Consider the following 21666-nt stretch of genomic DNA (forward strand, 5'->3'; position numbering starts at 1 on the left):
GAGACACTGTGACACACTGCCAGAGAGACACTGTGACACACTGCCAGAGAGACACTGGAGACCCTAAGAGACACTGTGACACACTGCCAGAGAGACACTGTGAGACCCTGAGAGACACTGTGACACAGTGCGAGACAGAGAGACACTGACGACACTGAGAGACGGCCCAGGCAGGGCGCTGTGGGTCCATCGCCCTCCTTGTGAAAAGGCTGCGTGAGCTGCCCTTGAGCCTTACATGCTATGTCACAGTGGAAAGATGCCACTCAGAGGGCCTAAGGCGAGCACTGACTACGCAGAGGAGAGGTAACCGCCAGCCAGACGTCACTCCAGACGTGCGGCCCCGCGCGCCGCCTCAGCTCAAGCCGCCTGGGCGGGTGTCACACACGCCTCTCGCGGTGGGGGGTGTGCAGGAGGGGAGGGCCGCCTTCACTCCCCTCTCAACCCTGGAATCTGGTCTACAGTTACTTGAGCTCAGTAAGGGGTTGGGAAACGTGTTTTCTCAACAGAGGTAACCAGAATATTTAGGAAAGGTGAAAGGAGATAAGAACTACTGCTGCTTTGTCAACAGCCAAATTTTTAGCCACAAAATCAAATTCTCCATTGAAAAAAGATGTGAACAGGAAGAAATGTTTACTACAAAACAGTGACATAAGCCATCAAGCAAGTCTGTAGGCCAAGAAAAAAGTGACAGGATTGTCCACTGTAAGGAAAGACATGACCCATTCGTTACGTGACCACTGATTCAAGTTCTAAACAGTTCATTTTCCATATTCGTTCAGAGTTTTCTGTCGCCTTGCTGTACAAGTAAACAGAGACATGTGTCCGAAGTCTTCCCCATAAGAGAGCAAGACTCCTCTGTTGCCTTGTACCTCTGTCAATTGTTAAAAGTATGTTTTTCCAATATAAATTATATTTGCAAACAGAGCAAAAAGGAAAGAATCTGAACTGAGAAAAACACTATCCTACTGCCTAAGTTCCTCAATTAACAATTCACTCCACTTGCTACCTCTCTATCCCTCATCACTGCGTTTTATATTGTTGATTCATTTCAGTGTGAATTACAGGTATCAGATGAGGATGCATCTTACTACCTAGAGTATAATACTTGCTTAGTGTCTTTAAATTTTTTAAAATTTTCCTTGAGGTAAAGAGTGATGTTCAAAGAAATGTACAAGTCTCAAGTATACATCTACGTACCCCAGGTCCTACCAAGACAAGGTGGGTATCACCTGCAAGTGCCCATGTGTCCTTTTCAGTCAGTCCCCATGCCCTGAGCAACAGCTGGGCCTGACTTTCCCCATGGTATTTTTGACTCTTCCAGAACATTATAAAAACAAAATCATAGGAGCCTCCCTGGTGGCACAAGAGGTTAACAGTCTCAGGGGTTATTGGCAGCCACTGCAACTCCCCGCCAGGGAGTGACCCACAGGGCGCAACATACCTCTCCTGTCTCCCCGCTGCTCCCCTCAGCAGTATGTGTCAGTACTGCTCCCCACTCTGGTCAACCCATTCACCTCCTGTACCTCTGACCTACACCCCAGTTGTTATATGCATAAATAAGTAAATCTTTAAAAAAAAAACTATATACTCTCATGAAGAATTCTTTCATCCCACATGTTCAAGACTCATCCACGGCTGCTGGCCCCTTCACCGCTCAGTGTCACTCCTTCGGATAAGCATTGCACGCTTGGTTTAGTTTTCTACTGTTGCAACTCAAGGTGTTTTCAATTTAGGCTCATTATAATAAAGCTATCACTATTCTTAAACACATTTTTTGTTTTCACTTACCTTGGATGAATACCTAGGAGTTGAACTGCTAGGCCATAGGGTAGCAAAGCTTAATTTTGTTAAAAATGACGGTAAGGCCTTTGACCGAAACAGTTCTTACATTTACATTTTACATTCTCTCCAAGAACATGTAAGTATTCTAGTTGCTCTACGTCCTCATCAAAATTTGGAGTTGCAATTTAATGCGTATAGTGTCTCACCCTGTGATTTTCATCTTGTATTTCCCTAATAGCTGATTACAAAAGGCAGTTTTTCATGTTAGTTTGCTGAAGTGACAAGAGTGTAAGTTAGACTATTACACCTTCACTGCAGACTATTTTTGTACGCAATGGCCCTCTTCACTTCTAGCAATGTCTCTGTCTTAAATTCTATTGTATGTGTTTTAATATAGCTAGACCAACTTCCTTTTGATTAAGATTCTGGTTAACAGACTTTTTACTCCCTTTCCTTACAATCTTTCAGGGTTTTGGTTGTACACAGATTACAGGCAGATGTCTCCAGTCTAACAAGTTATGCCCGTCAACAGAACTCTTCAGTCCACTGCACACATTACAGTGCTTCTCCACATTCGCGTTCCTCTCCACTAGCCAACTACTTGTCCACCCAAATTCTCCTGTCTTCTTTCTCCGCAGCCTTCTTTTTTAGATGAATGTGTTTTCATTTACTGACTTAGAAGACAGATATCCTACCATTTAATGACTGCACTTGGAACTTTAACATTAAAGTTACTCGACAACTTCACCCTTTTGCCCAGTGATAGTCACAAAATGCCATGATTCAAGATCGCCGGAATGAACTGTACCAAGGTGGAAACTTGTGTTTTTCTAGGAGCTGGCACATGGTAAGCGCCCAGCAGAAGCACACGGCTCAATGCATCAGCAGTGCTTTAATTCTGGGCATGCATCCTAGATTGCATCCACATGAGACTAATAATCTACTAAATGAGGAAATAAACATAATTTATTACCTCCTCCTTGATGCATGAAGTACTGCTCCAAGTTATCACAGTCAATTTTGGTCCTACAGAAAATAATCGCTTGATCCATCTTGTGTTCCTTGATGGCCCGGACAGCATACTCCCCCTTCAGGATTTTAATGGCTTCAGACCACATCTCTTGAATACAACAACAACAAACCAATTTCAATCTGAAATTGTCATCAACATCCATAGTCACAAACTTACTGCTGAACTCACCGAAACAGCTCTGCTTTAAACAAGCATTTCCACAAAGACAAATAATCAGACAGGGTGAAGTGTTGAGATAATCCACACCTGTTAATTTTTGTTTCTGTTAGATTTTTATGCCAGGGTGGAGTAGAGAAACACCTACAATTATACTTCCTATGAGGGGAAGTATAAATACTGGCAAGTTCATACCTCACTCCACACCATAAAAATCTCACATCAAAGCTAGAGTGATGCCTGCCACCACTGGCCAGGGAGCCGGGGTACGGTCACCCTCCAGCTGCCGAAAGCAAACTTCTAATTCTGTAATGTAATATATTCCTCAGGTCTTTCTGCTCACCTCTAATTGTAATGTAAATGAAGCAAAACTTTTAAAAGGAAAAATATATGAAGCGGAAAAACGTTTTATTTGATAACTTTCTCAATCAGCAGTAAGATACACTGGTCTGAATTAGCATTGTCTCTGCTGCTCACCCAACAGGAGACGGGTTGAGCATACAGCTGTAAGGCTGGAGCTGCACATAACACAAAGCTCAACAGAACTCTCTTCAATCAAGGTTCAGAGAAGTCACCCGGAATTCAACCACAAACCACATGCAGCCGAGCCCGGGCTCAGGGTGCAGTAGAGGCCCCTGTGGTTGGCCCGGCAGCCTTATGGCCGAGACCCCACCCTTGCTTCATGACGCAGCTTCATCAGCCCGGGAAATGCTGTCTACCTGCAACAAACTCTCAGCTCTGCAGAGACGCATCTTCACTGAGATGGGATTGAGTGTTAGGCTTTTCGGAACTTGGTATTTTATGGCTGGAACTTCAGCTTGGGAAGATGAGAAAGTTCTAGAGATGGGTAGATGGTGGTGATGGCTGCACACTGCTGATGTCATTCAGCAAACCATACACATAGACATGGTCAGGAAGGGTCATTCCTGTGTGTGTAATTCACCACCCGGAAAAGAAATCAAAACATTTCAAGACCATGTCTGTCTCTTTTGCAAAGTAGTAGTCAAAGACATTTTCCTGATATGAAAATTCTACGTGACATTTCTCTTGGAACTGAGACCCAATATGTAATCTGCCCCCAGAGGTATGTCTTGATTTCCTACATCAAAGAGAGTCTACGATTTAGATGCCAGGAGGCTAATGTTTAGTGATTAGTATTCCTCTAAGTTACCTGGTATCAACTCTTTCCTAATTTCTTTATTATTTTTTATATTTTATTTTCAAATTTCCTATTCTACTTTTCTAAGTCAGCTCAAATCCGTCCTGAGAACAGACAGGCGTAATTCAACAGGACAAACCAATTCATTTTCAAAATCTTTCAACACACTTTGATCCTTTTAACTCACCTGAGCTGTTAGCACCAGGTCTTGTGTTATCCTTTGCATGTACTTCATCCGTCTATTAAAAGACAGTAAGACAGAGGGGTGGGAAGTAAGCAGTGATTCAAAACAGGAGTCCTTGTTTTTAAACAGACAATCCTAGCGATCCGTGGGCTGCATTTCCGAACATCCTTATAGTCTGTAGGCAAAACCACCCTTCAGATTCAGAAAATCGCTTTATTAACTTTAGGTCCAGGGCTAATCAATTTCAAATGGGATAACACAAGTGCAAAGGTGGTTTTGAGAATGACATGTCCTTGTCAGACGTAAACCATTGCTGTAAAAAGGTAAATCTAGTAACGGTGGGAAAATGCCAAGACAGACACGTGGAATTGGTTTTTAGAAGGAAACATCTCCAGGGCTCGCTAAAATGCTAAAAGGAGGAAGCACAGTGCCTGAGAGGGTCATCTACCAGCAATCCTATGTATTTATATTCATATCAAGACTGATCGTAAGAGTGTCTTCACACAGAGAAAACGACAAGAGAAGAGACGTCACTTATCTGATGCTTCAAAAGCCTAATCCTTACTGGTCAAAGTGCTGGACACTCTCTCCTCATGTGCAGTATCTTCAGCTTCACTGAGAGACCAGGGAAGCTGGTTCACACACACTCTCCTTATTCGACACCAGGGCCACCACTGTAAAGTACTCACTCTGATGTGGTTTTTCCCAAGTCTTTCCCACAGTCTATCCGTTTTGGGGTTCACTGGGACAACAACATGGTGTACGGTATCTGGAACAGAATCTTCTCCTTTTAAATCAACCCAAGTGGGAAAATGCATTATCTTCTCAGAGAGTTTCTTCACATCAAAAGAATGCAAAGTAGCAGAACAGACAATCACCTGAGAACAGAAAAGTCAACCTTCAGCTAACTTTTCTCTTATGATAATAATTCCATCACATGAATATAGATGTGGGGCACAGAATTCGCTAACCCTCGAGGAGTCCAACCCCAGGCTCTGCAGCAGCAACTAGAAGGGTGCCCGGGCCAAGTTGACCCCCAACTTCAGAGCCCTCACGGCCTCACGGAAACTAGGCCAGCTGTTCAAGGGGGCACGAAAAAGGAACATCAGGAAACCTTGAGGCATAAGTTACTATTCAGTCCCTTCTCTTACAAGTCTTTAGCTCTTAAATTCTTCTTTAAGAAGGTTGAGGAAAATGAGAGCAATAATTTAAGAAATAATCAGTAAGGAAACTTTATCAACTGCTCAAGTTATTTTCCCTTCAAATAGGAAGCGGTACTGACAGTCTGGAATGTAAGATCTAAATGCTTAGTAAAACAACTACTAAGGATTTTTTACTTAGTTTTCTGTAACATCAGAGTAATTTCCTCTAATTCCCTTCTCCTTTACTTCTAAAAGTAGCCTTTTAGAGTATTTCCTTTTGGTGTACTAATCATCGAGTAATGACATTTTATACAGTAATTAACTTAATCCAAAGACACTAAATGAAAATCAAAAGGAATAGCATTAGTACATAACAACTATCTACATTTACTTTAAGATGCATTTGTCATTTTATACCTGAAGTCTTTTTCCATCAGAGGTGATCTGAGGTATCTGATTGTGCATCCTATTTATGAAATCAGAGTAACCTTGAGAAAGAAGCCCATCCTGAAAAGGAAGCCAAGGAAACATAACTTTCTTAAATTAGCTTCTAATTTTTTTTCTACATCAAATGTAAAATGTAGAACATAGAAACGAACTCATACACTTATATATCCCCACACTTTCAAAATGATTGTTTTCTACTGGACATTTAAAGTTATAAATTCAACTTTAAATTCTGTACGAGTGAAATATAAAAAAGCTGAATAACGATCTCAAACTACTCAGTAGCGTGAGCATGGGAGGCGACAGCTCCTGCCATGCTGTTAAGCATATGACTGAAAAAACATGGGAAAAAACCCAATGTTGAAAAACCAGTTCAACTACTCTTGAAAAAAAATTTGGGAAAATTATGTACTAAGTGTCTCAAGCACATTAACATCCTGACACTTCACAATGTACGAGACTAAGAAATAATTTGTAATATGTCAAAAAAAAATCTATGCATTGGGGCCCTCCCTGGTGGCGCAGCGGGTTAAAGCACAGCACTGAGAATCTAAAGCCACTTCCACATGAGTTCGATCCCCGCCTGCCCCGGAGGTGACCACATGGCGCGGCAGACCTCTCCTGACCCGCCCGCTGTTCCCCTCAGCAGTGTACTTTGTCCATCTGCCTGTTCTGCTCCCTTCTCTGTCCCTGGTGAATCCTCTCACCCTCTGCATCTCTGGCCTGTATCCCAGTTCCATATGAATAAATAAATCTTTAAAAAAAAAAAATCTATGTATTAACAAAAATAACTATTTGGAGCACAAAATGATCTATATATTTAGTGAGAGTGGGCAGTAAGCCACGAAGCACACCTATAACATTAGACAGTCTTTAAAGCTCACTTAGAGCCTCCCTGGTGATGCGGGGGTTAAAGTCTCACTGCTATCAAGCTATCTGCAGCCACTGCAGTGTGAGTTCAACCCCTGGCCAGGGAGTGACCCACAAAGCGCAGCAGACCTGTCTTCCCCGCTGCTCCCCTCAGCAGTGTATTTCACCTGTTATGCTCCTCATGCTGTCTCTGGTGAATCCTCTCACCTTCCGCACCCCCAACCTCTGGCCTACACCCAGATCTTATAAGCATAAATTAAAAAAAAAAAATTCATTTACAGGTATGATGTGATATTTACGATGCTACGTTAAAAAAAAAAAAAACTTCCCAGACTTCTTAGAGCTTGATTTCAAGTATATGAAATAATATTAAAATAAGGAGTATTTGAAAATATACAAAGCCTGTAATAATGATTATCTCTAGGAACTGGGATCATGACTGAACTAAATTTTTTTGGTCATCATTTTACATATTTTAGCCCCCAAATATAAGCAAACCTCCTTTTTTAAAAGCACGACTATATGTCAACGTACAGCTTCATCCAGGACCAGGAATCTAACTTGAGACAAGTTCAGCTTTCCAGTAGACACCAAATCATCTAATCTTCCTGGAGTGCCAACGACTATATCCACCTGGAAATAACAAAAGCAGCACCTATGAAAACCGAGAAACTGACCCAATCCCTCTGCAATAGCAACAGTGGTCAACTATACTAAAAACAAGCACACTGCCAGCCAGCTCGCCGTGTCCACACGGGATGGGCAGACTATGCCAAGCTGGATCTGGGGGCGCTGATGTGAAGGCTTTGGCATGCCTGTGACTGACACTTCGACTTACTTACAGCCTAACATAAACATTTGTATCTTTCAAAAAAAAACCAGATAAACAGGAAGTCTGAAATAAAGGCAGGATTCACACCCAGCTGTGTAACCTCAATTTAGTATCTTTTACTTTCAACTTTCTATTTTCGAAATGGATGATACCTTCTTGCTTTGCAAAATGGTCATGAAAATAAGGAGATGGGGGCCCTCCCTGGTGGCGCAGCGGGTTAAAGCACGGCACAAAGAAGCTTAAGCCTGTTCCGCATGAGTTCGATCCCCGCCTGCCCTAGAGGAGATCCACATGACGCGGCAGACCTCTCCTGACCCGCCCGCTGTTCCCCTCAGCAGTGTACTTCGTCGATCTGCCTGTTCTGCACCCCACTCTGTCTCTGGTGAATCCTTTCACCCTCCGCATATCTGGCCTGTACCCCAGTTCTGTACGAATAAATAAATCTTAAAAAAAAAAAAGGGAAGAAAATAAGGAGATGGAATACATAATACATTTATTGCCTAGTGTGCCAAGAAATAAGTGTCATTATAAGCAATAATGATGATGATCTGACTATCCAAGAAAACCATAATACTATGCTGATGTTTTACAAGTACTGTATCACTTCATGTTATAAAGTAGCACTCAGTATCCCTATTTAAATGAGGAAACTGAAGTTTAGAATACTAAGATCACTTTAATACTAAAGTCGTACAGCTGGCTATATGAGCCAAGTCCTCGGATTCAAACCTCAAGTCCAAACAAAAGGAAAAGTGTAATTCAAGTAAGAATAGATTTTGGTTAGCTTCTTACACCGCAAACTTTCTCAAAAACACAGAAAGTGAATAGCACAAGGAGCCCTAGGCCAGTAAAACAATGCACAGCCCCTTCCACTGCCCCGCCCCGCCCTCCGCACTTCTGTGCAAGCCCCCGCATGTAACAGCAGCACGGCAAGCAGTACCTGTGAGTTGTAAGATCTTGGGGGAGTTAGTGAATACTACTAGCCCCTTCTTAATTTGTAAAAAGGGAGAAGAGTACCAGCCCAGAGGATGACTGTAAGAGCCCCCGGTGGCGCAGGGGGCTAGAGCACAGCACTAGGGAGCCGTCTGCAGCCACCACAGCACGAGTTCGATCCCGGCCAGGGAGTGACCCCGGGGCGCGGCACAGCTGCGTCTCCGGTGAATCCTCTCATTCCCCACACCTCGGGCCTGTACCCCAGTTCTTGTATACATAAATAAATAAATCTTAAAAGAAATAAAAATTAACAGCACAACTCACCCCATTATCCAAAACAGAGAGCTGATCCCGCGCTGCCACACCCCCAATAATCAGGAGCTCCCTGGAACACAAACCAAGACAGCAGCAAAGATCAGCACCTGCCGCGCTGCTAGATTTGCACTTGGTTATTTTAGGTGGAAATTAGTACCGAGAAGAAACTGAGAGAAAATCTGCAACAGAAGTCTAGAGAAGGAAGGACACAGAGCACTTCAAAATGCTACAGAAGACACAGACGTGCTTTATGTAAGAGATACCGCACTCTGGGGCCCTCCCCGGTGGCGCAGCGGGTTAGATCACAGCACTGAGAAGCTAAAGCCACTTCAGCATGAGTTCAATCCCCGCCTGCCCCGGAGGTGACCACATGGCGCGGCAGACCTCTCCTGACCCGCCCGCTGCTCCCCTCAGCAGTGTACTTCATCGATCTGCCTGTTCTGCTCCCCACTCTGTCCCTGGTGAAGCCTCTCACCCTCCGCATCTCTGGCCTGTACCCCAGTTCTGTATGAATACATAAATAAATCTTAAAAAAAAAAAAAAAAAGAGCTACCGCACTCTGAAAGGCTCCGGTCTGGGGAAGTGGCGGGGGAAATGGAAACGCCCAGGACACACGAAGCCTGAGGGTCACTAATTAGGGTCTTTCGGTGGCAGGAAGACCAGTGACCCATCCGAAGGCCCACGTGGAACAAGGCCACAGATGACAGTGAGTTGAAACTTAATTTGCTACAGTTTGCCAACATGCTACAGTGACATCTTTTCTATGCAAATAAGTGAAGAAGCTAATAGCAGATAAAATACTCCTTTAAAAAACTGATTTTTGATTTTCACTGATACTTTGCAAATGCTAAGTGTTCATGCAAGAAAAACAGGAAAAATCTCAAATTTCCTTTTTCTCTAGATCAAATATCACTACAACAGTTTCTACAGAAGCTAATTACTACATACCAAAAGTACCCCTATTTACACGGCCACGTGAATGTGTACACACTGAACTCCCACTCGAGCATTTCTAGACCCACTCCTGCCAAAACACCTCAGGCCCAGAGACAACAGGCATTTGAGCACAGAAGGAAGCTTTACCTCAACTTAGGGTTGTCAATATATTTCTTAAACTGCTTGACGTTATTCAGAGTTTGCTCGGCCAACTCTCGGGAGGGCTCAACGATGAGAGCTTTCGGAGCATTGGGGAGAAACTTTGTTTGGGCCACCTGTGCATTACCTTAAGAGAATAAAAGGACAATTACACTCAAATCACACCTCAAAACACTTTTATCGGCAAAAACACAACCCAACAGCAATATGTGAATGACACTGTCAAAAATCGAGGCGATCGGCCACGGCAGCTAGGAGGAGCTCAGGCCCCCTACCTCTGCGGCGGGGCCGGGGGCGAGGCGCTCTGGGCTACGGTGCACGCGCTGTGGCGCGCGCTTGCTCAGTGCTGAGGCCGCGTGGCGGCCGGGTGAGGGCTGCGGCGGCACTGCCGTCGGCCCGGCCGGGCTGGCGCCAGCTCTGCTCCCTCTGCCAGCCTGGGCGAGCCAGCCCACGCCCTACTGCGCAAGCCCTGCGTCTGCAAGATGGGAGACTGCAGGGCGTGTGCGAAGACTGGACGCCCGCTCCGCGCAGGCCCGGCGGAAGGGCCCACGGCCAAGTGCAGCCGGCGGCGCCGCCACGCCGGACAGAAAGGCCTGACGGGAACCAGACTCAGTTCAGGGTCGAGTTTCCCACTCAGTTTTCCTGACGTGTGAAGTAAGGATGTGTGGGAGGCCCTGCGGAGAAGGGGGTGCGCTTTCAGCAGGCCCCTGGAAGTCCTTAGCCCTCAGTGCAGTACCTGTGTGCTGAGATTTGACAACGAAATTGTCAGACGCCTTGGAGAGACCAACAAAACCATCTTTGGGTGGGAACTTAAACTCTTCTTCACCGAAGTTAAATTTCAGTTCAGCATTCTAGCAGTGAAGAGAGGAGAAAGTTAAACTCTTAATCTAACTGCAAACCATTAGAAAATAATACGGATCACAGTGGCTCATGACCACAGCAAACTCTCCTAAGGAGAATCTTCACTACCTTCAAAACACAGGCAGGAAAGAGGGCTTGGTTCTTCAGATGCGGTGGTATTTCAAATGCCAGGCCAAGGTCTTTTCCTGAGGGAGATGGAAACGATGAGAAAAGAAGCCCCAGGCTCTCCCGGCCACACGCCGACTCCCCTGGCTCCCCCACCCTTCCTGCTACCAAGGGGACTGTGTTCTTTTTTCTCTGGAAGTTGTCTGCTCTGCCCTTCGCATTTCTGATTACCCCCTGCCTTGTGGGTCATCCCATCTGATGCCCCCACTGGAGGGTCCGGAGCACAGACGCCTGTCAGCAGTTCCCACCACGACACAGACAACTTTGACCCACGTCTCCCATCATTTCCCTTTCAGTTTTTTCCTCTCCTTTGTCATAAAACTTGTATTTCTGGCCCTCGTGTAGCCACTGCAACACGAGTTCCATCCCCAGCCAGGGAGCTGACCCACAGGGTGCATCCGCCTGTCTCATCCACTGCTCCCCGCAGCAGTGCACTTCATCAATCTGCCTGTTCTGCTCCCCACTCTGTCTCCGGTGAATCCTCTCACCCCCACACCTCTGGCCTGCCCCTCAGTTCTTATATGCATAAAGAAATAAATCTTTAAAAAATAATAATGATGATGTCCATGCGCCAAATCCAGAATCAATGCTCACTCCCCTGCAGAGGGCCACTCAGCAACGGCAGCACGACCTGCCCCTGGGCAGGAGTCTTCTCACCTGGACCACAGCCCGGCTCCGGGATCCCCTCCTCCTGCTTTTCTCACACACCCACTTCTCTGCTTGCTGACCTCCATCACAAGGAAAGCCCCAGTCTCAGTGCCCTCCTGCTCTATCTACTCCCACTCCCAAAGGATCTCCTCCAGTCCTGTGCCTTTTTGTCATTTATAAGCCAAAGGTTCCCCCAGCGATGGCACCAAGCCCGAGCACCCCGGGTCTCCTCACGGGCACGTTACACTTGTGCTTCCACCACAGATACCTAACGGACACCCCAAACTCAGCAGTCCTGAACACAACTCCAGCATCCAGCTGGCTCCCTGCCCCTCCCCCGCCCCCACCCGCCAGTGTGTTCTAGCAAAGCAGCCACCACGGCACTGTCTAGCCCAGACGTGATGTCAAGCACACGGGCCGCGTCCATGACAAGAGCATAGGCGGCCACGGTCTGGCCCTGGGCCGCAGGACAGTGCGACAGCGAGGAGGCCGGTGGTGTCGGTGCAGCGCAGGTCCACTGTCGAGGCAGGGAGCAGGGAGCAAGAGGCAGCCGCAGCCCACATGACCACGTTCCCCCTGACCCCTGGGAGCTTTGGACAGAGAACTGCCATCACACGCCACTTTAAGTGATCTCAGAGAGGTCATACTATTTTTACCAGTAAGCTAGATAAAACCACTTCTTAAAGATAAGCCTCAACTTGTAGGAGAGAAGATGGGGTCTGAACAGGGGCTGGAGTAGCCCATCGCAGACTCTAGGCCAGGCCAAGACAAAAGGAGGGCCCAAGGAAGCAGCCCAGCCAGGCCTTCCGGGACGGCAGCGGTCTGCTCTGCGGACGAGTCACCCAAGTCCACACACCTGCACCCCACACCGGCTTCCCAGCTCCTCACGCATGCGCGTCCTGCCGGCGCGTATCTGCTGACCCTCCTGCGCGGCCGGGGACCCTGGGTGCTCGCCGCTGCAACCCCTCCGCCTCACACGTTACGCGCGTCGGTCTCGCCCACGGCAGGTCACCCCAGAGGCAAACCCGTCTGTCTACCCACCCATTTCCTGCCACGTCTGCAGCACCCGCCAGCGGCCTGCACACAGGAACAGCTTAATGGGGCGGCTCAGCAGGAAGGCAGGGGGCGGGCACCTTACCGTTCTTGGAGAACTTGACGTGCCCTTTATCCATGTCCAGGTAGCAGCCAATGGTGTCATGCATGGTGAACTCCTAGAGCCAGGACGTCACAGGCAGTTACCAGAAGGCAGAATCAGACAAGTGCAAATGCAGCGGCAGCAGCAGTATACACTAGCATTTCAGAGTAACGCTCTGGCGCGCACCAGAGTTCCTGAGCTCCAAGGGAAGTGCTTCCCTGCTTTTCAGGGCGTCACACAGAGTGTCTGTTCTGACAGACTCTTTAGAATCGACATTGTTTTTATTATAAAACTTTATTCTTTATCTGAAGTCACATGGCATTGCAACATTATGCACGTTTCAGTCATGCGTGACCAAGAGACAACAGTCACGTGACATTTATTCCTCTGCTCGCACAGGTCTAGGTTCAGCAGGACACCGGGGCACACTAAGAAATGAGAGTAACACAGGCACGAAGGTGAAAAAGCCAAAGTCAAAATGAGGTGAAAGAGAAGAAAAGTGTCTCCACAGGGGCTAAGGAAAAACTCACTATCACATATTAATGCGGCCCTGTGACATTTCTTCACAAAGTTCAGATGTTACTTTTCTGTGGAAAGTGTTCAGGGAACCCACCAGACTAAGGGGTAATGGGGGTGCTCGGCCCCTGTGAGCGGCCAGGTGAGCGTGGGACACCTTGCTCAGGCGGCATCCACAGTGCACTTGCCTCTCCATAGTTGTCGAACTGCTTATTGTGGGATTTCTTCCCCGTTCCACCAAAGCCGAAGCCAAATTTATCAGTACCTGGATTGAAACACATATTACATAGTGATAAGAGCACTTTCTAAATCAAAAGTTTTAGCTATTAAATAAGTTTGCAAGTGTAAATTAACTCGAAGCACCACTGATGTGTTCGTGCGACTGACTTGACTCATATGACCTTCTGCTCCTGGGTTTTATTCCATGCTGTCTGCGTTTTTGTAAGTTAGTTCAAATCACTTTTGGAGCAAGATGATGATAAACGCTGTGATTTCCATGTCTCTAAACTACAAATTTGGCGTGTTTACATTTATTAGCGTTTCCCGTTATGTTATGATGTCAACACTCCACAAACTGAGTCACTAAATTCGAGTTCCTTGAAAAACACTCACCCAGGTCCAGGGAGGCCTGCATGGACGACCACCCGACTCGGCACAGCCCCTGGTCGTGGCAGGACACTTCATAGTAGTGCTTCCCTGCGGGGAGACACTGAGAGTCTGCAGGGCGCCAGGCTGGCCCGCCAACCGCCCCTCTCACCCGCGCCCTCCGTGCCAGGCGAAAGCCCGCAAACACTCCCTCCCAGCTTCCTGAGCCAAAGCCCTTTAAGGGAAACGCCCGTACGAGCACAGTCCCTCGGAAGTCCCCGCTCAGTACCTTTGGTGAGTCCTTTAGAGGCTCTGCACCCATGCCACTCTTTCACCTCTCTGCTCTGACAGCAAAGACCGTCTGACCCAATGGCTGGATGTGAGAAAAACAGAAAATCACGTGAGTGCCAATTATACAAATCATGCATTCTGAGGAAAGTTCTGTTCAGCCTCGTTTAAAATCCCCTCGCTACAGCATTCAGGTGGAAGTCGGCCGATCGTGAGGCAGCAGTATCTCCCCCAGAGCAATGCCTTTATCCACCACCTCGAAGGCCTTGGCCTGCTGGAGTCTAGCGTCTCCACTGCCAGAGAAGCAGGCCAGCGTTTTCCAGCAACAAGGCCGCGAGAGAATCAGCACGTCCACTCGGCCACAATGCATGGCCCGAGGCTGCATGCCAGCCTGTGTTTAGACGGCCATGCTCCTGAATCCTGCGCAGAAGCAGAGACCCATGGATGACATGGCTTCCCTGCTCAATACTCATTATTCTGATTTATGCTTAAATTAGAGCTTGAGTGAATGGTAAAAGGTAAAAGGGAACAGTTGCTGTTTGTTCCCATTACTGGATCCGGAAGCCCTAATGGAAGAAGCACGAAAAAGGAACCTGCCGCTGCCCGCTGACGTCAGGACGCTGCTAGGACGCCCAGTGCTCACCGCGCCTGCCGGCTCTAGGGACGGCACCTGGCTTTCACAGACCCTGGAGAGAAACGCTAACCCCTGCCCTGGCTCAGGTTTCCAATTCCAGCCCCACACCTGATCACACCCTGTACTTCACTCATCAGAGATTAAATTACTTATTCATAATATAAATCCTTACTCGTATGGCACTACACTACGTAAAACTTCAGCCTTTTAAAAAAGATCTCTGGCAAAAGCAAAATCCTTCAACCTTTTGCATTTGAAATTCTCTATGCAAGATATAAACTCTCCTACCAGGGAGAGCTACAGGGGGAGTAGCAATTTGAGGGTCCTGCTTGCTGTGGCACGTTCCTCATGCCCACCCCCCACTTCCTGCACACATCTTACTGCTCCCTGTGCCGACGCCGACACGTCAATGCAGCTCTGACTCATTCTCTGCAATGCCTCTTGGACACACCTTCCTGTCTGTTACCGACTCCAGAACCCCTTTCCAGTTTATAAAGATTCTTTGTCTTCTATCAGCAATACAAGTATTCTTTATATATACGCGTGTGTGTATGCATGCCTGCATACATGCATGCACACACACACACACACACATATGGGGTAGTCTGGCTTTTTCTATATCTTTTCCACATTTTTAAAAATTTTTATGCAAATATACCCATCTTTTTGTTTTACAATTTCTAAGTTTCCTATCTTCCATATGTAGCTCTCTATGGTTGAATCACGTATGTCACAAATAATTCGAATGTATGTCTTAAGTACATTAAATGTTGCTTCTAATTATGTCGATTTTATATCCTTCCAGATGGACCATCAATCTGGATGTTAGAGAGTTGCCCTTTTTTCCCCACCTACATGTTTTTGTCTACATTTTAACTTCTCATCTATGCTGGAATTTAGTTCCATCTATCCCACTGATTTGCCTATTCCTATTTTATATTAAATGGTCTCACTGCAGAGACTTTGTCCTAATATCTGCTAAATCCAATCCTTATTTACTATCCTCTTTTATAATTTCCTTGATATTCTTAGGAATCATTAAAAGGAAGTTTCTTAACTATAAATAAGCTGCTATAAAATCTATCTACTTACCAAAAGCTGATCCTCTATCATATGGGTTCATCTGCCATTTATTGAGCACTAAACAAAATAAGAAAAATCACTCATCAGCATGAAAATTAAAAAGGCTGTAAAAGTAAAGTGCATATATCTTATGAGACCTTATTTCTTCTAGATGCAACTGCTCTATGCATTGGAAGCTTATGAATACCAGCTGTGGGCCACACGGAGGCTGAACGCTGAGGCACACCGAAGGTAACCGCCGCCCATCGGGCTTAAACCTCGGCTCCCCTTTTGCTTCCGTGTGAGACAGCTGGTGCTGGCCTTATAACTACAACAGTAACAAAATAAAGTTCTGGCAACTACACAAGTCGACGTGAATCATAATGGAAACAACTGACCACCACAGCATGACCTAATTGCATTTTTATCATTATCAGAGAAAAGTAACCTTAATTAATTAATTAATTAATTAATCCTTAACCTTAATTCACATCACATTCAGTAGCCACAAGATTGGTGTTTTCCTTTTCTAAAATATCTCAGTAGTGTGCGGGTAACAAAATGCCACCACTACAGAAGAGAACTGTCCGTGTTTTGAAGCCCAGCTCCCTGCCCGCGCTGAACCCTTGTCTAGGTTACTCCTGGCAGAACAGAGCATCGTCTGCTCCCCCCCAGGGGGGCAGTGCCACCATTCAGAGATCCTCTCTCACACTGCGGGACAGTGGGAAGCGCGTAGACAGAAATCTGGATCTAGGTCGTTTCTAATCAGTCTTGGTCCTGTGTTGCTTCCCAGATCTCTGCAGTGATTTCACAGTTACCCCATCTCCTTTTTCACTATTTTCTCCATATTTAATGTCTAGTGCTTTTTGCTTCTGATAGGACATGACTTTTGACATGACTTTTGAACCTATTCTGGCATCCCCTTCCAGAAGCATCTTCATCATCATTATCATTCACAAAGGACAGTTTAAAGTTCTTATAAGTTCTGAAACGATTTATAAATAGGCCAATAGTCTGCATGTCTCAGCCCCACTATCCAGCTCCAATTCATTTATGTACAAGTGATTCTTTCCATGGACTATGTAACATTGTTACTCTCAAACTACTGCGAAGAAAGTTGACTCCACTTAAGCTTGCAATTTTGTAGCGATCTTGCTCTTTATCAACACAAAAGTGACTTCAAATCGCAAGTGGCTCAAGATAGCACTCAGAAACCATTTAAGAAGCACAGTAATTCAACGAGGTAGAAACTGAGTTTAAGATTGTTCACCACCCAGAAATGCTGTTGGGGGGACCTGAGTCCATACAGACCAAATGAGAAACTGACTGTAAAATGTATGCCCTACATTTGAACTGCCTGGCACCTCTTTTCTTACAAGCCTCATCCCTGTGGGAGATAGCAGTTTCCACCATTGCGCAATTTTTACCCTATTGATTATTTGTAAATCCTTCATATAGTTCTAAATTATTGTGCCAAGTTACCTTTAATATGAGGCATAAAACCATATCAAGTAAAGAAAAACATTAAAATATTTCCAGAGGGACCACCTGCCCCTGTTCCACTGATTTTCCCCAAGTGACAGTGAGCTCCCCTGGGCTCCCGGACACCAAACACCAATACCACCTCCAGCCACCGACACTGCAAACCTCTCTGCACCCCAGGGACGGGAATCACTGATTTACTCAAAAGGAAAACATTAACATGCAGAATTACCAGAAGCACCAGTTTTAATGGTAGTTTTTCCTTTCTTGCCTTCCTGCTGGTCTTTCAGCGTCTCATAAACAATCTGAATGACTGGAATACTGAAAGCCTAGGAAAGAAACAAGTTGTCTATGTGAGTACTGCAGCATCAACAACAGTTCAATAATGTAAATTACAGAAGTGGCCCGTTCACATTAAAGAGACTGCCGCTCCAATTGTATTTGCCCAACCTAAACTACTAGAGAGACACTGGATTGCTCAGTGGCTGCTTTAGGCTACAGGAGCCAGCTGACAACCCAAACATGAAGTATGGGAGACCTGCGGTGCAGAGGCTGCCAAGACGGGTGGGTGCAGTCTGGGGAAGGTCCCTCACACAGGCCAAAAGAGCGCGACCTCCACAGGGAGCCTCTGAGTCCCCAGTCACTGCTCCAGCTCAGGAGCCGCATGACCTGGGATGAAAGATACTACAGCCCTTTCTCCAGGGCCAGTTTAACACAGCCTCAAAGTCACCCTCCTGCAGAGCCACACAGCCGCTGGCAAGACAAACACCCCTCGGTGGCAAGCAACCACTGCTTACCTTTCGGAGGAGCCTGCTTTAATGGATACCGCAAAGTAAAAACTACTGTTCAAGACACCTTGAACAACCAACTGTGACAGACTTAGGCAATTTAAATGTATTACTTACACCAGTTTTCCCGCTTCCTGTTTCTGCAGCCTGAAAAGGAGGGGGAAAGTCAATTTTACAGCTTCAGTTGTCAAGACGCCAAAGCAAGTGGGATGCCGTGGGGAATCTCAGCCCGGACTCTACACGTCTGCCGCCTCCCTGGCCTGACACTCCCCCGCCCTGGGAACTGGCTCCTCCCCCTTCCCTCTTCCCCCGCTGCTGCCGCTGTGGCCTAAATGCTCACCACGCTCACCGGATCGTGACAAAGGTATCCTCACAGCAGTCACTCTCCGAGCTACGCGTGCCACAGGTCAGATTTGATTGACTACAAATGCACATTGACCACAACACGCCCGAGGAATTGCCAACGATCCCCATGCCAACAAATACTTAGATCTGCAACATGACTCTTGAGAACTGCTCAGCGTGTGGCCCAGTGGGCACGTCCTGTCTTATGGCACGAAGGACTCCGGGAGCGGCCTCCTCTCCTCACTGCATCTCCCCTCAGCAGGGCCCACGCGCCCCTCCTCGGGACACCTGGGAAGCCGCCGCCTGGGGCACCTGTAGCCCCTCCTGCTTGACCTTCACCCTGCACATTTCTTACAGGGCTGAGTTTGGGTCCCGGGCAGCTCTTATTCACCTGTGTGCTCTCCACAAGTTCTACCTCACACTTCACATACAAGGTATGTATCATACATGTGAGCAAATAAAATTAATTTCCTGAAAATATGCTGTCTGTGGAGTTCTTCCTGGTGAAAGGCCCAGCATCATGCCCCAGGCTCCCACCAAGGCCAACCTGGAACATACCATAAGGACATCACCTCCTCCTAGGATCAACGGGATCGATTCCGCCTGGATGTCAGTCGGGAGACTGAAAGAGTCATATTTTGAAGACAGAGGAAAAAAAAAATCGTCCAAACTAAGTCTTATTAAACTATAAACCTAAAAGAGAATTCTATTCGGTAAATATTACCAATCTTCTGTAGCTAAAGACACATCCAAGTTTAAAAAGGGGGCTATAATTTAGAGAACCACAGAAAAACTGGATTTCCCTTACCCACTTAGACCCCAAAATACGTGACAGCAACAATTACGACACCACCCCAAGGTCAAGTACTTACAGCCAGTCCATCTCCTCCACAGCCTGTGCAATCTCGGGCATGACCCCCATCTCTGCAAACAAAAACGACATTAAGAGCCACACATACTACTAACCTTCACTCGCACTGCTCTTAAAATGACGGCTCCCAGAACCGGAAGGCTCGGAGGTCTGCTCAGTTCTTTCTACCTCCTTTGTGTGGCACTGTTCAAAGCGCAGGTTTTAGGGTAAGATTTGCATTGAAATCCAAGCGTGCACCTATTTGACATGCAATCTTGGGCAAGCTAGTCACCTGTTTCCTCCACTCAAGATGGCGCTAATGTGAGCTGCCTTGCAGGAAGCTTAGGGACAAGAACATGTAACAGTTCTGGTCCACAGGTGCCACTTAACTCACAATAACCACGGTGAGCATTTCTTTCCCAAGACTAGTGAAAGGTCGGCAACGTTCTAGACCAGCATTAAGATGGTTTCTTCTACAAATAACGTGCCTTGGCTATTTGAGGACCAGGTGAAGACCTTAAACACCGACAGCAAAAACAAAGGCAGACAAATGGAGAAAGTCCACAATGACGGGGAGCCATGATCAAAACCCTGGCTATCGGAAATGAAGGGGCCTGTGGGAAATGCAGGCTGGGACACATCAGCTGAAAAATTGCTCTGTCCGTAACTGTTCACGGGTTTAAATACTTCCACCCAAAGCCTGCCCTAAGGGAATTGATAGTTATTCCTGGGTGGATTGTGTCGTTTTATCATTTCTCAAATGAGCTGAAAGAGGGTAACTACAAGGAACAGTTAGTTGGGTTACCTAACCCTCCCCCCCCCAAAGATTTTTGTCTGTATTTTTGTAAATATTATTTCTAAAATACACACTCCATTTTAACAACATTCAAACATTCCCAAGCCCCTGAGATAACCAATATGGAAACTTTCTGCTTCTTATAATTACTGTTGAAAGGCACAACACTAACCTGCAAACTGAATATATCCAATGTAAAAGTAACATTATCTTTGCTTCTGGTAAGATGAATCATACTAAACGTTAACATCCAACACTAAAATTTCATATGGTAAACTGGTTTAAACAATAACACTAGTGGCATGAAAAAGGATAAAAATCAACTTCAGTGCCCTCCTGGTGGCCCAAGGGGTTGGGACGCAGCACTGCATGCTGACCACAGTGGCTTCTTGCTAGCTCAATCCCCGCCCCTGAGCTCACTCACAAGGCGCAGTGGACCTCCCCTAACCAGCCCGTTGCTCCCCTCAGTAGTGTACTTTGTCGATCTGCCTGTTCTGCTTCCCACTAACTCTGGTGAAGCCTCTCACTGTCCCTGCACCTCTGGCTTGTACCCCAGTTCTGTACACATAAATAAATAAATCTTTTTAAAAAATCAATATAGGGCAACCCACAGATTGGAAGGTTAATCAATCTCTTAATTGCAAATCCAAGCAAACCTTTCTGGGAATTGCCTCTAAGTCTAGCTGTATATTGTGCAAAGCTTATAAACACGGAGGGATGGTCTCAAATATGCTACATACAGAATCCCGCAAGCTGAAAAAGCTCGTGAAATCCCGACTGCAAGCAGCAACCCCGCAGGTTCCAGGCAGGGTCTTGTTTTATTCTGGTCACTTTCTCTACTTTAAACCTGTCTCCTTTACAGCAGGCTTGACAACTCTGAAAAATAACTGGGCTGTTCATATCTGTTGATTCTACTTTTGTCTTTATTCATCGCATCAGATTCTTCTATACCCTAACAACCCTGAACACACCCGGGCTCGAAAATTTTGTTTTAGGAAAAAGCTGCTACGGTTCCTATGATGAGATGCAACGAAAACTATCAGAATCCTCTTTCCTGGCCAAAGAATCTGGAATTCCTGATGGGCTGCTAGGAGGAGGCTGAAAAGTTTTATTGTGTTAATCCAAGTCATCTTGGATTAAGACCTGCACAGAGAGAGTAGGCCTAGCTGGGTACTTCCAGTGCTATTAAATCTTCCCCGATGGTAGATTTACGCCTCCCTGCAGCCTCCTAAGTGTGGACGTCGAAAGGAAAAACCGCGGCGGGCAAGGTGACAGCTGCCCGGCTCACACGCGTTCCCTTCTGCTTCAATGTGCAACCTTAGTGTTGCTACAGTGTTTAACCACACACATCCGAGTTCCGCCTGGGTCTTTCTTTTTCGGTTATAACTGGCCTGAAAAAAAACCAGGAGGGTCAATTTCCCGACAGACCCCCACCCCACCCCAGCGCCCCCAAACAGGCGTGGACAGAGGCGGCTGCCACGTCGGAGGCGGCGGCCTGCTCCGCCAGGGCCAGAGCAAGGTCGCTCCGGCTTCCGCGGCGCGGGGTCCCCGGCAGGGCGGCGC

The 21666-nt window shown here is 46.5% G+C and overlaps 1 protein-coding gene across 1 annotated transcript in view; it reads right to left on the reverse strand.

Annotated features, from left to right (window-relative positions):
• Positions 1-21666, reverse strand: part of DDX1 (DEAD (Asp-Glu-Ala-Asp) box helicase 1) — a 27198-nt gene that overhangs the window by 5073 nt on the left and 459 nt on the right. Inside the window, exons 2-19 of the mRNA XM_004686432.1 lie at positions 19330-19381; positions 19016-19079; positions 18230-18259; positions 17557-17653; positions 15873-15920; positions 14148-14231; positions 13886-13969; positions 13462-13538; positions 12761-12833; positions 10918-10994; positions 10685-10799; positions 9937-10075; positions 8863-8923; positions 7308-7406; positions 5874-5963; positions 5004-5192; positions 4318-4369; positions 2756-2902 (exon numbers count right to left, since the gene is read on the reverse strand). Coding sequence (XP_004686489.1) covers positions 2756-2902; positions 4318-4369; positions 5004-5192; positions 5874-5963; positions 7308-7406; positions 8863-8923; positions 9937-10075; positions 10685-10799; positions 10918-10994; positions 12761-12833; positions 13462-13538; positions 13886-13969; positions 14148-14231; positions 15873-15920; positions 17557-17653; positions 18230-18259; positions 19016-19079; positions 19330-19381 — 1578 coding nt within the window. The remainder of the gene's footprint in view (positions 1-2755; positions 2903-4317; positions 4370-5003; positions 5193-5873; positions 5964-7307; positions 7407-8862; positions 8924-9936; positions 10076-10684; positions 10800-10917; positions 10995-12760; positions 12834-13461; positions 13539-13885; positions 13970-14147; positions 14232-15872; positions 15921-17556; positions 17654-18229; positions 18260-19015; positions 19080-19329; positions 19382-21666) is intronic.

This window comes from Condylura cristata, unplaced genomic scaffold (assembly GCF_000260355.1).
Source record: "Condylura cristata isolate star-nosed mole 26May11 unplaced genomic scaffold, ConCri1.0 scaffold00020, whole genome shotgun sequence".
In the NCBI taxonomy this organism is placed as follows: Eukaryota; Metazoa; Chordata; class Mammalia; order Eulipotyphla; family Talpidae; genus Condylura; species Condylura cristata.